The sequence below is a fragment of the Amblyomma americanum genome, chromosome 10, assembly GCF_052857255.1.
Source record: "Amblyomma americanum isolate KBUSLIRL-KWMA chromosome 10, ASM5285725v1, whole genome shotgun sequence".
Taxonomy (NCBI): domain Eukaryota; kingdom Metazoa; phylum Arthropoda; class Arachnida; order Ixodida; family Ixodidae; genus Amblyomma; species Amblyomma americanum.
Genome location: NC_135506.1, coordinates 134,548,262 through 134,564,678, shown reverse-complemented (window position 1 = coordinate 134,564,678; position 16,417 = coordinate 134,548,262). Strand labels below are relative to the sequence as shown.

At 49.2% G+C, this 16,417-nt stretch overlaps 1 protein-coding gene across 7 annotated transcripts in view; it reads right to left on the bottom strand.

Moving 5' to 3' along the window:
- Positions 1–3,835: 3,835 nt before the first annotated feature.
- Positions 3,836–16,417, bottom strand: part of LOC144107794 (multidrug resistance-associated protein 1-like) — a 592,391-nt gene continuing 579,809 nt past the window's right edge. For 5 of the 7 annotated variants that reach the window (XM_077640975.1, XM_077640976.1, XM_077640977.1 and 2 more), the window contains one exon: positions 3,836–4,108. In XM_077640975.1, coding sequence (XP_077497101.1) covers positions 3,940–4,108 — 169 coding nt within the window. In that variant the 3' untranslated portion in view covers positions 3,836–3,939. The remainder of the gene's footprint in view (positions 4,109–16,417) is intronic. The other 2 variants (XM_077640979.1, XM_077640978.1) reach the window with 1 other exon arrangement.

Genomic DNA, 16,417 nt, shown 5'->3' with positions numbered 1-16,417 from the left:
TCCTCCGGGGGTAGGGCCGCCGCCGCTGCACGAAGTCAACAGCCTCCACCCGACGATTGGACGCGACGGCCCGAGCGTCAACGACCCGATCCGACGACCTCACCGACGTGCGGCGAACGATTAGTTTCCGCTGAAATTTTAGTAACCGTCGACAGTTATGAACTGACCGCACTCGTCGATACCGGCGCTGGTTTTTCTGTGATGAGCAGGGAGCTAGCCATGACACTCCGTAAGGTTCTGACGCCTTGGTGTGGACCCGTGATCCGCACTGCCGGTGGCCATGTCGTGACACCAATCGGCGTCTGCACTTGCCGCATCCAAATCCGTGGTCTTACTTTCACCGGCTCCTTTGCCGTGTTAGCTGACTGTTCAAAGGACCTCATACTGAGCATGGATTTCCTTCACGAGTATGGTGCGATCATAAACCTTCAGGAACTCATGGTATCTTTTTCCGCCCAGCGAGCCGTTAACACAACCACCGAGCCCTGTAAAGTAATGTTGCGCATATGTGACGACCACATAACAATCCCTCCGCGAGCCAGCAAGTTCGTCACAGTCGAGTGTACTGACAGCAGCGGCGCTCTTGGCATTGCTGAAGCGAACATGTCCCTGCTACTCGCTCGGCAAGTTTGTGTCGCCCGAGGCCTAGTAGACCTTGCCAATGGTCGTACCGAAATCTTAGTCACGAACTTTACTCGTGAACCGCAACATTTGACGAAGTCAGAAGTCGTCGCTTATTTTGACGAGCTTGGAGAGTGTACGAGGCAGTGCTCTTTATCCACCACGTCAGACCTCGCCGACGCGACGGCTACAGCCATTCCGACTGACGTGAACCCGCACCTCTCGGCCAGTCAGAAAAACTGCGTGCAAAGCCTAATCTATTCCTTCCGCGACTGTTTTGCGGAAACTTCCAAGGTCCGACAGACGCCGCTTACCAAGCATTGAATTGTCGTTGCTGACGACCAAAGACCAATTTGCCAGCGCCCTTATCGCGTGTCTTCCAAAGAACGCGATGCCATCCGCCGCCAAGTTACACAGATGCTCCAGGACGACGTCATCCAACCTTCCACGAGCCTCTGGGCATCGCCTGTTGTTCTCGTCACGAAAAAAGATGGCACCCTCAGGTTCTGCGTCGATTACAGGCGCCTGAATACCGTCACGAAAAAAGATGTGTACCCTCTGCCCCGCATTGATGATTCCCTAGACCGCCTGCGCCATGCCACCTTCTTTTCATCCCTTGACCTCCGCAGTGGGTATTGGAAAATAGAGGTCGACGAACGCGACCGAGAGAAGACCGCCTTTATTACGCCTGACGGTTTATACGAGTTTAAGGTACTCCCTTTTGGCTTGTGCTCGGCCCCTGCCACGTTCCAACGAATGATGGACACCGTGCTGTCCGGTCTGAAGTGGCAGACATGCCTCGTATATCTTGACGATGTCGTGATCTTCTCTGACACGTTTGATGAGCACCTGAAACGCTTGCGTGCTGTTTTCGAGGCCATACGTTCCGCTGGTCTCTCTCTCAAGCCAGAGAAATGTCACTTTGCATTTCAAGAGCTGAAGTTTCTTGGTCACATTGTCAGCGCACGAGGTGTTAGTCCAGATCCCGAAAAGACGGCCGCCGTAGCTGCCTTCCCTAAGCCAACAGACAAACGGAGCCTGCGTCGTCTCTTGGGCCTCTGCGCGTACTATCGCCGGTTTGTTCCCAATTTCTCCCGGCTAGCAGAGCCTTTGACCCGCCTGACGAAGGATTCTGAACCCTTCATCTGGGGCCAAGACCAGGACAGCGCCTTCACAGAACTCAAGTCCCGTCTGCAGTGTACGCCTGTGCTTGGCCACTTCGACGAAGAGGCCGACACTGAACTGCACACTGATGCTAGTAACGTTGGCCTCGGCGCGGTCATTGTTCAGCGGCAGGATGGTCTAGAACGCGTGATTGCTTACGCCAGTCGCACTTTGTCCCGTTCAGAAGTCAATTATTCCACAACGGAAAAGGAATGTCTAGCTGTGCTGTGGGCCGTTACGAAATTTCGTCCGTACTTGTATGGCCGCCCGTTTCGGGTCGTGGGCGACCACCATTCACTCTGTTGGTTGGCGAACCTGAAGGATCCCTCGGGGCGGCTTGCTCGATGGAGTCTTCGGTTACAAGAATTTGATGTCACCATCGTGCACAAGTCTGGCCAGAAACACAGCGATGCTGACTGTCTATCCCGCGCCCCAATCCTGTGCCCCACTGACGAGTCCGACGACGATTCCGCTTTTCTTGGTGCTCTCACCACGTCCACCCTTGCCCAACAACAAAGGGCCAATTCTGACCTGCTGCCCCTCATAAAATACCTTGAAGGAATCGCCCCATCTCCACCTCGGCTCTTCAAGCGCGGACTGTCATCGTTTTGCCTGCGCGATGGGGTACTCTACAAAAAGAACTACGGCCCAAAGGACACTGTCTATCTGCTTGCAGTGCCAGCTGCGCTTCGTGACGAAGTTCTGCGCGCGTGCCACGACGACCTTTCTTCGGGCCATTTCGGGTTTTCCCGCACGTTGGCGCGCATACGCACCAAGTACTACTGGCCCAAGCTTGCTGCGGTTGTCCGCCGTTACGTCCGAACCTGCCGAGAATGTCAGCGCCGGAAGACGCCACCGACTAAACCAGCCGGGCTCCTGCAGCCTATCGATCCCCCGCGCCTCCCATTTCAACAGGTCGGCATGGACTTACTCGGTCCGTTTCCGGCGTCTTCCATGGGTAACCGGTACATTGCTGTTGCCACTGACTATCTCAGCCGCTACTGTGAGACCAAGGCTCTTCCCCGTGGTACCGCCGCCGAAGTCGCAAGTTTTTTCATTCATAACATTGTGCTTCGTCACGGAGCTCCAACGGTCGTATTAACTGACAGGGGAACCCCGTTTACGTCGGCACTTACGAACGAGGTACTTCGACTCAGTGGCACCAGTCATCGAAAGACAACAGCTTACCATCCGCAAACCAACGGACTGACTGAGCGGCTTAACAAGACAATTGCCGATATGCTTTCTATGTATGTCGACGATGACCACGCGAACTGGGACCGGATACTTCCTTACATAACGTTCGCGTACAACACTGCGCTTCACGAAACGACGCGCTTCACTCCTTTCCATTTGGTGCACGGTCGCGAAGCCTTGACCATGCTGGACGCCATGCTTCTTCCGGATCCTACTCCCTCTTCTGTCGTGGATGCCGACCAATTTGTCCGTGACGCCGAAGTTGCTCGCCAAGTTGCTCGACAGCGAATCCGGTGCCAACAACAACGCGACGCCGAGCGTTACAACCTCCGCCGCAGGGAGGTGATTTACACACCCGGTGACCAAGTCTGGGTGTGGAGCCCAATCCGTTTGCGAGGGCGCTCCGAGAAGCTTCTTCGCCGTTACTTTGGTCCGTACCAGGTGTTACGCCGCCTCAGCGCGGTGACCTACGAGGTGCTCCCTCAAGGAACTGTCCGGTCCTCTCGACACCCGACGTCCGAGGTCGTCCACGTGGCGCGAATGAAGCCGTTTTATTCCCGTTAGCCCCGGACCCAACCCCGCCGTTACCTTTCGCCTTATTTTTTTTTTCTTCCCCTCGCGTGCGGCATCGAGTCGATGCCTCTTAGATGGGAGGGGCAATGCCACGCTGCTGACCTTCTGCCGGCGCCACCTGGAGGTCGAACTGTGTTCCCGAGCGCGTGGCCGAACGTCTTCTTTGTCCAGAACGAGCGCGGCGGTGTTGGCAAACCTCGCCCGAGTGAACAGCTTTGTTCTCTGTATTTTCGCCGGTGACAATATTGACAGCTTTCTCCCCAGAGAATGCCAAGAACTTAAAGACGACAATCTTTATTTTTGTGCAAATTGTTAGCTCCCTACAACTGGTCACAGCTTCGGAATTAGAATGTGCCACTCAGTCCCAAGAAAAACAACCGATTTTCAAAGTCTGGTGACATCTACTGCCGCAGTGTTTTCCTCAGCAAAGTCTTCTTGGAATTCTGACAGTGAAGCACTCTTTGCCATCATAAAGAACGCTGAGCTGGTGTCGTGGAGGAGATCTTGCACACGTCCTTCCTCCAAAATCTTCCCGGCGCTCATGACGAGTATTCTGCAACAAAAAAATAAAGAGGAGTTAAGAAGCTCCAAATGTGGACAGGAAAACAATAGTGTATAGACCCTTTCAGAACAAAACCAAATTGTCGACGCATTGAAGACAGCCAGACGGCTGCGTCACAGCAGCTGTGAAGCAAGGATTCAAGTGGCCGACGTTAATTGTTTTTTCAGCTGCGATGCAAACTCGCAAGAGAAACAGTGAGTTGTGAAGCAAGGCTTCAACGGACCGACACAAATTGTTTTTTAAGCTAGGATTCAAAATCGCAAGAGAAACAGCGAGGGAAAAGATTGCATCAGCATCATATGTCTGTCAGAAGCCGTCTGCGACGCGACCTCAGCGGGTAGCGTATTTCCATTATGAGCTCCGCCTAAACACTGGGCTGTATTTTACACTAATCAGCTGCGAGGCGCATATTTAGCGACAAACACCCGCTAAACTAAGCATAGCGTACTAAATGGCAAAGAGTAGTTTTCAGTGATGAAGATCCTCAGCAGCATCTCTTTTTAGGCCCAAGGTGGCACCTTCAACATTACCATTTGTTGTTCATGTTGTACCTGCAAAGGTTGGAGACCAAGCTAGAGAGGAGTGGACTAGGCTTCAATCTTTCTTTTTTCAAGCAAGGAGAATTTATTAAACAGTCATTACCGGGACTAATATACGCTGATGATATAGTGCTAATGGCTGACAGCAAGGAAGATTTGCAGAAGTTGATAGACATATGTGGTACAGAGGGAGATGGATTAAGTTTCAAGTTTAGTAAGGAAAAATCTGCAGTCATGATATTTAATGATGAGGTCGGCGAGCATAACATACAGGAGTTCACGCTAGAAATAGTGGATGAGTCCAAATATCTCGGGGTGTGGATAAATAACGGCGCTGAGTATCTGACAGAGCATGAAAAATATGTAATGAATAAAGGTAGTAGGAATGCAGCTGTCATTAAAAATAGGGCACTGTGGAATTACAATAGGTATGAAGTGGTAAGAGGGATCTGGAAAGGGTGATGGTTCCTAGCCTGACTTTCGGTAATGCGACCAGATGTTCAAGCAAGGTTAGAAATTAAACAACGTGGTGTAGGGAGGCTAGCTTTGGGAGCACATGGCAATACACCAAATCAGGGGATACAAGGTGATATGGGATGGGCGTCATTCGAGAGTAGAGAAGCTAGCAGAAAAATAGCATTTGGGGAGCGATTGAGAAAAATGGGGGAAAAGCAATGGGCTAGGAAAGTTTTCCGATAGCTGTATATAAGGAATGTTGATACGAATTGGAGAAAGCGGACTAGAAAAATGACAAGCAAATATCTGGACAGCAGTAGGGGGGCAAATAAGCAGTAATCAGTTAAGAAAAAGGTTAAAGAAACAGAGAGAGCTTTCTGGAAAACACGGATGCTGACCAAATCAGCACTGGGAACATACAGGATTTTTAAGCAGGAAATTGCCAAAGAAAATATCTATGATAATTGTAGGGGAAGCTCTTTGTTGTTTGAGCCCATGACGGGAGTTATGCGGACTAAGACATATAGAGCCAGGTACCTTGAGATAGACACGTTGTGCGTTGCGTGCGGAGAGGAGGAGGAAACGGCTGAACACTTGATACTTTTCTGTAAAGGGCTTCACCCTACAGTGGAAAGCAGCGGGGCTTATTTATCCAAGGCATTGGGGATTAAGGACAGTGAAGGGAAAGTAGATTTTAAGCAGGTAGAAGTAACCAAGCGAAGGTTATCTGATTGGTGGCTAAAATCAAAAGAAGAGTAAAATTTCATAAGTCATGGCTAGGTGGCTTGAGCCACCGCCCGATTTAAAGTGTTCAGCCGTATCCATCCATCCATGCAGGACAAGGTTCAGTCGGGACAGCTGCGAAATCATACTTTTCACGCTTTGTTTCCCTCTTATTTCCCCTGCTGTGTTGTACTTTCACACAACTTTGAATTCTCCTTTACGTTCTAAGAACTTTAAACGCTGCACGTGCCACTGGCATTTTTATCGTAAATCTTGCATCACCGAGTACCTCCGTTAGTCGCCGCGTGCAGCGACTGCAGCGCGGTGCTCTTTGCCATAGGATAACCGGCTTCACGTTTAAATGTGCGCATAATTTTACTCCTGAAAAAAATTGTTTTCCTTCGTTCTAGTTAATTTACGTTGCGTGTGACTGCAGACTATATAGTTACTATCTCCATACTCTCCTGTATATTATTTCACAGGGATAACTAGTCTCAAATCAAATGATCGTTTATTTTCCTTTTTACAGGGTGCAAAGATGGAGCAGCCTCAAAAAGCTGCTGCTGCCAGCAGCTTGACTAGGCAATTGACCCATTCTTAACTGCACCATTGGTACATTAAACAGTGTCGGGCACACAGAATCAACCTGTAAGGCGCATGGATGTTCGACAATCATCAGCGCTTGTGCAGGATTTAACAAAGCAAGAGGAAAAATCACAACCGGATCAGTTGTGCCTCAGACACACTCATAGGGTAATAAAGTAAATAACATCATAAAAATGGGCCACCACCGTCTGGAAGACGTTGAAGTAACGAGCGTTAGCTTTTTGGTAGCGTCATCTATTGTCCATGTGATGTATTACCTCGGGATTGAGCTTCCGAGTGCTGACGTCATGGCCGCCATGTTAGCTTTAACCATAACCAAATATTAACCTAATTAGGCGATATTGATATCTGATATGTCTACTCATCGAGCCCGTTACGAATATGCGATTAATTATATAGTGACTTTATTGCTTAATTAAATATAGGCAATTAAACATAAGCCTAAACATTAATAAATAATCATTTCTTTAGTTAGTTTTGGTATCTAACGTATTCTACTCATCTAGAGGATTCCAAATATCTAAGCCGTTTTATCATGACCTCATTAATTACTGAGTTATAAGCGATTAACCGCAATCACGGGAGTACTGAACACGGGCGCTGTAGTGCTCCCGAACTGTCTTTCCATCTTTACTGACTTTGGCCAGTGGCCAGTACCCCTCGTTATCTATTACGTCACAAAATCAGTGACGTCACTAGTCAATCACTAATTCGATATGCTGATGACGTCACCAATCAATACCCAATTGGGCTGCTATACAGTCAAGTGACTAGTTAATTATGACGTCACAAAATCAGTATCATCGCCAATCAATCACCATTTTGATATACTAATGATGTGAGCAGTCAATCACCAATTCGGTTGCTATATCGATTTACTATGAGAGAGGCCATCTTGAATTCCTCGGACAGAAAATTTCACGCCAAAGGGAGGTGGTAGCAGACGCTCTTAAATCATTTGTGCCAAAGATTTCCTGGGCAATTTGGTGATATCACTAGACTGAACTCAATAGACTCTATAACGCTAACATCACGGAAACCAACAGTCACTGAAACCGAGGAGCACAGAGGATTTTTGTTTGTAATTAATGATGTTCCTCAATAAAAGATTCAGAAGGTAATTATTTTTAAATATGACTAATTAGAAAGCGGAACAAAAGCTACCACATGCCGTCAATCGAATCCGAACCCACGACCTGCGAATTTCGCTGCGGTGCGCCGCCAAATGAGCTACGATGACGGTTGTCCAATATTATACATTTGGGGGCATTTATTTGCACTGACAAACAATGGTCTCGTTTCAGAGCGGCAGGTTTTTCCGGAAAAATGTACTACGTGCACCAGGCTACTCCTGAGAACGAAAACAAAGAAGTAAAAAATATTAGCTGAAGATGGCTGCAGTTCATCGGCTATCCCACAAATGGAAGAATATTGCGGAGACGTTTGGTGGCAAGGTACTGCTTTCTGCGCCAAATAAATTGAGCAAGGTTCCGGCGTCAGAGAACCGCAAGAAAGAAAATGGTAACGCCACAGAAGGGTGTGGAGTTCGTCACGGCACTCAATTTCTGCAGTGCAGAGTTGGAGTGGTGTACAGGATTGCGTTCTCGTGTTGTCATTTCTACGTGGGCCAAACAGGCAGGTGCATAAATGAGCGCCTATCGGAACACGCTAATTCTTTGGGAGGCTCTTGTTCGTCAAAGTTGGTTGCACATTGCAAATCCTGCCTGTGGACTCCGTACTTTGTGTTATACACTGGTATCCCGCCTCCCTCGTCCCCGCGCCATCTGCGATCGGCACTTCCACGGGCGCGCTGGCCACCAGGAACATGGAGAGAGGGCACCCCTGCGACTCTGGTCATTTCCGCCCCAGCACTGACGTGACGTCACGGCAGCGCGCTGCCTTCTGCGGAGAGGGTTGCATGCCTAAGCATGACGCAACGAGCAATAACCGAGGGGATAAAATGGGGAACTCGTGGCGAAAAACGGACTCTCGCTGCCGGACCTGACCTGACTGCCCCGAGGAACCCTTCCGCTGCCCGCCGGCCCCCGAACCCAACGCCGGTGAACATCTACGACTTGGTGAGCTACTGAACATCTATTTTACCGATCGAACATTCTTCCGCAGTGTGCTTTGCCTCGCGTTAGGATAATAAACTATCTCCAAACGTGTCCTGCCGTTGCCTATTTCGTCCGGACCTGCCGTGGCTGCGACTCTGCGCCACGGGTAGGGGAAACGTGTTGCATACTTGACTAACGCCTGCGTGTAGCTGGCACGGAAGTTGGCCTTCCCGGCCGGCTGGACGCAGAGTGACCCCATAACTTTGACAACACTGTTGTGCTGTGCCGTCATAAAGAGCAACTAGTACGGAATGTAGTATAGGCTTATCATATTGTTACGTGCTTTGCACGCACGGGGGTTTATTCAAAGAGGGGACCGGTCGAAGCAGGATGGAAGCAGGAAGCCTAGCAGCGTCCTTCAGCTCTCTCTTTTTCTTTCTCTTTCTCCGCGGGTCAGTCCTTCATCTTCTGCTTCTTCCGTCGAGGTTCTGTGGAAGCACGTTACATTTCCCTCCTCGCAGACGATGCCCGTCGGGCGAGTTAAACAGACCGTCTGGGATGGAATCGCTTGAGGCGGGCTACATGCACCACCTGAGATTGGCGTGACCGTCGACCACTAGCAGTTAGTCGTGCTATAACGTAATTAACGTCACTTATGCACTCCAACACAACAAATGGTCCAGTGTAGTGGGATAGCAGTTTCTGACACAGACCACGCTTGCGTAGAGGGGTCCACAACCACACAATGTCACCAGGAACATAAGAAACTTCTTGGTGTTGGACGTCGTAGCGGTTCTTGGAACGCTCTTGCGAAGATAAAATTCGAACGCGGGCAAGCTGGCGAGCTTCTTCAGCTCTGCAGAGTGTGGTCGCAAGAGAAGGTTCATCGTGGATGAAAAATGGTAGCATGGTGTCAAGGCCGCAGCGAGGCGAGCGAGCATAGAGCAGGTAAAAGGGGCTGTAGCCAGTTGTCTCATGTTGCGCGGTGTTGTACGCATGAGTGATGAACGGGAGTACGCCATCCCAGTCCTTATGATCTGCAGCGACGTACATGGCAAGCATGGTGGTGAGCGTACGATTAGCGCGTTCTACCACACCGTTCGTTTGGGGATGATATGGCGTGGAGTGGCGAAAACTGCAGCTGCTGAGGCGGAGAAGTTCTTCAACAACGTCCGCTGTAAATTGACGTCCACGGTCGCTAATGAGAACTGCAGGAGGGCCGTGCCGAAGAATGACGAATCGAAGTAAGAAGTTAGATACTTCAGACGCAGTAGCAACTGGTATCGCGGCTGTCTCACAATAACGGGTTAAGTGGTCTACGCACGCAAGAATCCATCGATTTCCTTTAGAGGATCGTGGGAAAGGTCCAAGGAGGTCAATGCCAACTTGCTCAAACGGGGCTGTTGGAGGTGTGATTGGCCGCAATTTGCCCGGTGGAATTGAAGTCGGCAGCTTAAAGCGCTGGCATTGCACACAGCTGGCTACATAGTGCTGGATGGTTGAACGCATGTTAGGCCAGTAAAATCGTTGTTGTGTGCGGTGGAGTGTGCGTGTCACTCCCAAGTGCCCAGACGTGGCGTCGTCGTGCATCATTTCAAGAACTGTGATGCGTAGGCTTTCGGGTACGACAAGAAGCATGCGTGCTCCTCCAGAAGCGAAATTCTTCTTATAAAGCAAACCGTCGCGAATGCAAAAAGTATTCTTTACAGAATCTTGAGCGGCATCAAACAAAGAGGTTAATGTTTGGTCCTTGCGTTGCTCAGTTCGAAAAACTTGAAGATCGGGGAAGGCTTGTGAAAGTGACGACAAGTATTCATCAAAGTTGTCTGCGTCGTCCTCAGTCGTTAGAAGCGGCAAACGGGAAAGACAATCGGCGTCTGAGTGTTTACGGCCGCTTTTATGCACAACAGTGAAATTAAATTCTTGTAGGCGCAAAGCCCATCGAGCAAGCCGGCCACAGGGGTCACGAAGACTCACTAACCAGCAAAGCGAGTGGTGGTCGGTCACGACGGTGAAAGCATTCCCGTACAGATAGGAGCGGAAGCGCTGTACAGCGAAAACAACGGCGAGACATTCTTGCTCAGTAACCGTGTAATTTCTTTCGCTCTTACTCAACGAACGGCTGGCATATGCTACCACGTGCTGATCGTGACCATGGCGTTGTATAAGTACAGCGCCGATACCGATACCACTTGCATCAGTGTGCACTTCAATTGGTGCAGATGGGCAGAAGTGGCGTAGGATGGGGCCCGAGGTCAAAAGAAATTTCAGATGCCGGAAAGCTGCGTCACATTCGCTGGTCCAATTGAACGGTGCATCTTTATGCAGCAAACACGTGAGTGGGTAAGCGATGTCCGCAAACCTAGCTATAAAGCGTCGAAAGTACGAGCAGAGCCCTAAAAAACTCTGCAGCTCTTTCACTGATTGAGGCACCGTAAAACTTTTGACAGCTTCAATTTTCTTTGGATCTGGTCGAACACCTTCTTTATCAACTAAATGACCAAGAACAATTGTTTCACGGTTCCCAAAATGACATTTCTTGGAATTGAGGATAAGGCCAGCTCGTTCCATGCAATCAAGCACAATATCCAGACGGCGGTTGTGCTCACTAAACGTTTTGCCAAAAATTACAACGTCGTCCAGATAACATAAACAAATTTGCCACTTGAGGCCACGCAGGATTGTATCCATGAACCGCTCGAATGTTGCAGGTGCATTACATAATCCGAAAGGCATAACGTTGAACTCGTAAAGTCCGTCTGGTGTAATGAATGCCGTTTTTTCCCTATCTGCAGCGTGCACGGGGATTTGCCAGTAGCCGGATCTCAAATCAATAGAAGAAAAGTATGAAGCGGAGTGCAGACAATCAATTGCGTCATCTATACGCGGAAGCGGGTAGACGTCCTTCTTCGTGGCCGTATTTAAGCGACGTTAAACACAGAACCTCCATGTGCCATCTTTTTTCTTAACAAGGATAACTGGAGCCGCCCAAGGACTGGAGGATTCTCGAATTATGCCTCGCTTTAGCATCTCTTGAACTTGGTCATCTATTAACTTACGTTCAGTGGCTGAGACTCGATAGGGCTTCTGGCGTATAGGAGGTGCGGAGCCGGTGTTGATCGTGTGATGAATACGACTGGTAGGCGGTGGTGTTGAATCGTCTTTGGCAAAGTCGAACACGAACACGTGTTTCAGAAGGAGTTCCACTAGAGTGCGACGCTCGGTTGGGGAAAGAGCCTGATTAATCATAGCCTTAACTTGGGTCTCCATATCTCTTTTCACGTGCTGCTCACTGACAGAGTTGGTTAACGCCGCGACGAAACCTGACACACCTTCCTCGAAACGGGCGAGTTTGAGGCCCCGGGGCAACACAGCTGGCTCTTCAGAGTGGTTCACTGTCCACAGCTCGGTACGGCCTCTCACCACGGGAACGACGCAACGAGGCACGACGATACTCTTCTTAGAGCAGGCGAGTGTCGTAGGCTCTACCACAGCTTCAAAAGATTCGCACTGATTGCGAATAGAGGAAACCCGCACGAATGCTGCAGAGAAAGCTGATACAATAGTATCTTCTTCCACCGCAAATGCTCCAAAATCCGGTGTCGAGTTATCCACAAGAGCTGAAAGTAACGAAGAATTCAAAGCAACTTCTCCCGTACGACAGTCTAAAGTTGCACCACACTCTTGCAGAAAATCAATCCCAAGAATCACATCATGCGTTGACCGTGGTAGCACTGCGAATTCTGTTCTAAACGTTAGACCACCAATAACAACATCCGAAGCACACACACCAAGTGGAACCAAAGGTTCACCACCGACACCACGGAATAACGCTGCACGGTCACCACTAAACATCACTTTCCTACCTAAACGATTCTTAAACCTCAAACTCATAACGGATACGGTAGCACCAGTGTCCACAAGAGCCATTGTTTTCACACCATCAATAAACACTTCCAGTTTGTTCTTCAACATAAACACGGGCAGAGGTAGATTGGACGTCATCGACTCGCCGGCGGCCTCACCTCCATCGGCCGCGCCTCCTAGTTTCCCGGAGGCGGAGGGGATGCACGACGTCGAGGAGAAGGTGACCGCCGTTGGCGCTGAGGTGGCAGCGTCACACTGCGGTCAGATGCGGGTGATGAACTCCGCAAATTGCTCGGACGGTACGGGTCTCAAGCGGACGTTGGGGGTCTCTGCTGCGCGGTGTGCAGTTGCCCGTAAGTATTCGCCGGGGGTTGGCAGTCTTGAGAAGTTGGGAAACGACGGCGGCAATATCTAGCGATATGCCCTGCAATGCCACACCGGTAGCACAAAGGTTGAGAGCGCCAGCGACCGCCATAAGAGTCCTGGCGAACAAAGTCGCGACGTTGGCTGAAGCCAGGATCTCGCTGCTGACGAACCACGTCTTCTGGGTAGGTGGGCCTCCTTTCTGTCGGCTGGTGGCGATAACGTTGGGCAATGTTCCGATCGTCCATGGGCAAAGTGCCGTTGGGTGGAGCCCACGGAGTCGACAGGGCGGCAACATCTTCCTCCGGTGCAGAACTGTGCCGCAGATATTGTGTGTGGCAGAAGGTATCCCGGGATCTGGACAATTCCTCGCGCACAATCTCTCGAATCATATCAGCCATAGAATTTGAAGGACTGGCTTCAACACTGGCTATAGAGGTGACATTGGCCAATCTTCCGAATTTAGGGGTGATTCGACGCAGCTTAAGAGCTTCAAATGTTCTGCAATGTTCTATAACGTCAGCGGTGGTGCTCAGGCTCTCTTTGCTAATCAGGAAATTGTAAACATCTTCCGCAATTCCTTTTAGAAGGTGGCCGACTTTGTCTTCTTCAAGCATTCTGGAGTTAACTAGCTTGCATAACTTTAAGATGGCTTCGATGTATGCCGTGCAAGTTTCTCCGGGTACTTGCGCGCGGTGAAGCAATGTCTGTTCCGCACGCTTCTTCTTTGCCGATTCATCCCCAAAATTTTTCTTTATCTCGGTCGTAAAGGTAGCCCATGAACTCAGTGTATCCTCATGATTGTCGAACCAGTCAAGGGCAGTGGCGGCAAGGAAAAACACAACGTTAGCCAGTTTAGTAGCAGCGTTCCATCGATTGTATTTGCTCACCCGCTCGTAGTGTTTCAGCCACTCGTCAACGTCCTCTTCAGGTTTTCCAAAAAATGTGCGGGGCTCTCGATAATGTGGCCAGTTGTTCGCTGTGGATAGCCCGGGTTGCTCAGCATTGTCGTCTCCAGGCATGTCCGATGGCAGTGGTGGGAAGCCTGCGAGTCTACGGCTCCTTCGGTAGATGGAATGCTCCGTGGTCGATACCCGGCACCTCTCACCAACCTGTTACGTGCTTTGCACGCACGGGGGTTTATTCAAAGAGGGGACCGGTCGAAGCAGGATGGAAGCAGGAAGCCTAGCAGCGTCCTTCAGCTCTCTCTTTTTCTTCCTCTTTCTCCGCGGGTCAGTCCTTCATCTTCTGCTTCTTCCGTCGAGGTTCTGTGGAAGCACGTTACAATATCTTCTCACTCGTGTACGAGCAGCACTTTGATGGCCCTGTATAAGCGCGAGATATGGCTGTTGGAACAACGTCAGAGCCTGTATGTCCTTACGGTTCAGAAATTGTTATTTTCCTTTCTTTTTAGGTTAGTAAGTTTGCGATGAAGACGTCAAGCTGTGACACAGCGATTAGAGATTATTTATATGCGGTTTTTTGATTAAAACAGTCTGTTGTAAGTCAGAGCGTGTTCCTGTATCTCTTTTTCTGGTCCTTCGTTTTATTTGCGCTGTATCGTTCCTTAAGAGGCAATACCAACTCGGCCAGTATGCTATGTTGCTACAAGTTATGTGTAGTGTAGCCGAACTTCTGAGTGTTCACCGGCGCCACCAACGCCCATAGCGGTGGACGCAGTACGTCCAGTGCCACGTAGGAGCCTGATCGAGCGGTGAGGGCTGAAGCTGTGCGAGAAGCCTCTTAAGCTACCCATGGCATCAAGGCTGCCAGAATCGAGGTTCTCGTTAACTATTAGCAGAGAAGGTAACAGAAAAGAGGAGCTCGTTATGAAATATATGACGGAAGCCGACAGTCACTGAAACCAAGGAGCATAGGGGATGTTCTTTTTTTTATAATGATAAGGCTTTTGAAAGACTTCCTAAAGCATCTAATTTTCATTTTTAAGCAAACACGTTAAACAGCAAAAAAATGAAGCAGCATGACAGGTGAGGGCACACATGCCTCTCATCATCACCATCATCATCATCAGCCTGACTAAACAAATCATGAAAACAATGAATATCTGCGCAAAAAGGACGGGACAAGAGAGAAGAATAACACGAGACAAGCGCAGACTAACAACTGGTTTGTTGCACCAACGCCTGCTTCCTTGGACAACAAAGCGCATGCGCACCAACCGCAATGACAAAAGCCATAATCATAACGTCAAACCAAGAAACTCCAACTCCTTGCGCTAGAGGTGTATGGAAGCTTCGCTAACACATTTGTCAGGCCCTGATCTCACGATTTGATCTCTTGGTTTGACGTGGTGATTATGGCTTTAGTCATTGCGGTTGGTGCGCATGCGCTTCGTTGTCGATGGAAGGAGGCATTGGTGCAATAAACCAGTTGTTAGTCTGCGCTTGTCTCTTGTGATTCTTCTCTCTTGTCCCGTCCTTTTTGCGCAGTTATTCATTGCTTCCATAAAGTCGTACCAACTAGCCCCTCACCGCACTCTTTTAGTTCTCCTATATCTCTCTAATTAACTCTGTCCTTTGCCAGCTGCACCCACCGTATGCCCGCCAAATTCTTAATCTCATCCGCCCGCGTAACTTTCCGCCGCCCCCTGCTACGTTTGCCTTCTGTTACAATCCACTCCGTTGCCCTTAAGGACCGCCTGTTATTTTGCCTTCGCATTACATGCCTTCCCCAAGGCAATTTATTGCTCTTGGTTTCGACTTGGATGTCATTAACCCACGTTTGTTCTCTCAACCCCTCAGCCTGCTTCCGGTTTCCTAACGTTACATCTATCATTTTTCTTTGCATAGATCCCTGCGTGGTCCTCAACTTAAGCGGAACGCTCTTAGCTAGCCTCCACGTTTCTGTCCTATAGGTGATTAGCTGTAAGATGCAGCTGTTAGTTACATTTCTCTTGAGGGATATTGGTAAACTGCCATTCATGATCTGAGGGAACCTGCCACACGCGTTCCTCTTCATTATTTTAGTTATTTCTCTCTCATGATCCGGATCAGCGGTAACAACCTGCCCAAAGAAGACATATTTCTTTACCCCTTCCAGCATCTCGCTACCAATTGTGAACTGCTGTTCCCTTGTTGACTGTTGAACGTTACTTTGTTTTCTACATGTTAATTTTTAAACCCACCGTTCTGCTCTGCCTAACTCATTGATCATGCTTTGCAACTCACCTCCTGAGTGACTCAGCAAGGTAATGTCATCAGAAAATCGCACATCATAGAGGTATTCTCAATTAAATATTATCCCTAACTGTTCCCAGTTAAGGCCTCAGAATAACTGCTGTAAACCGGCGGTGAATAACATTGGCGAGATCATGTCTCCTTGCCTGACGTCCTTCCTTATTGGAATTTTGGTTGCTGGCTTTATGGAGGACTTGCCTAGCTATGTAGTTGCTATAGACATTTGCCAGTATTTTCATTCAAGGCTTTTCTGCACCCGAATTTCGGAATGCCTGCACACTGCTGATGCTTCCACTGAGTAAAATGCTTTCTCGTAATCAATGAAGGCTATATATAGGGGTTGGTTGTATTCTACGCATTTCTCTATCACTTGATTGTTAATGTGAACATGATCAATTGTGGAATACCCTTTACGAAAGCGTCCCTGATCATTTGGTTGATTCGAGTCTAAGGTTGCCCTGACTCTATAAGCGATTACCTTAATAAATTCCT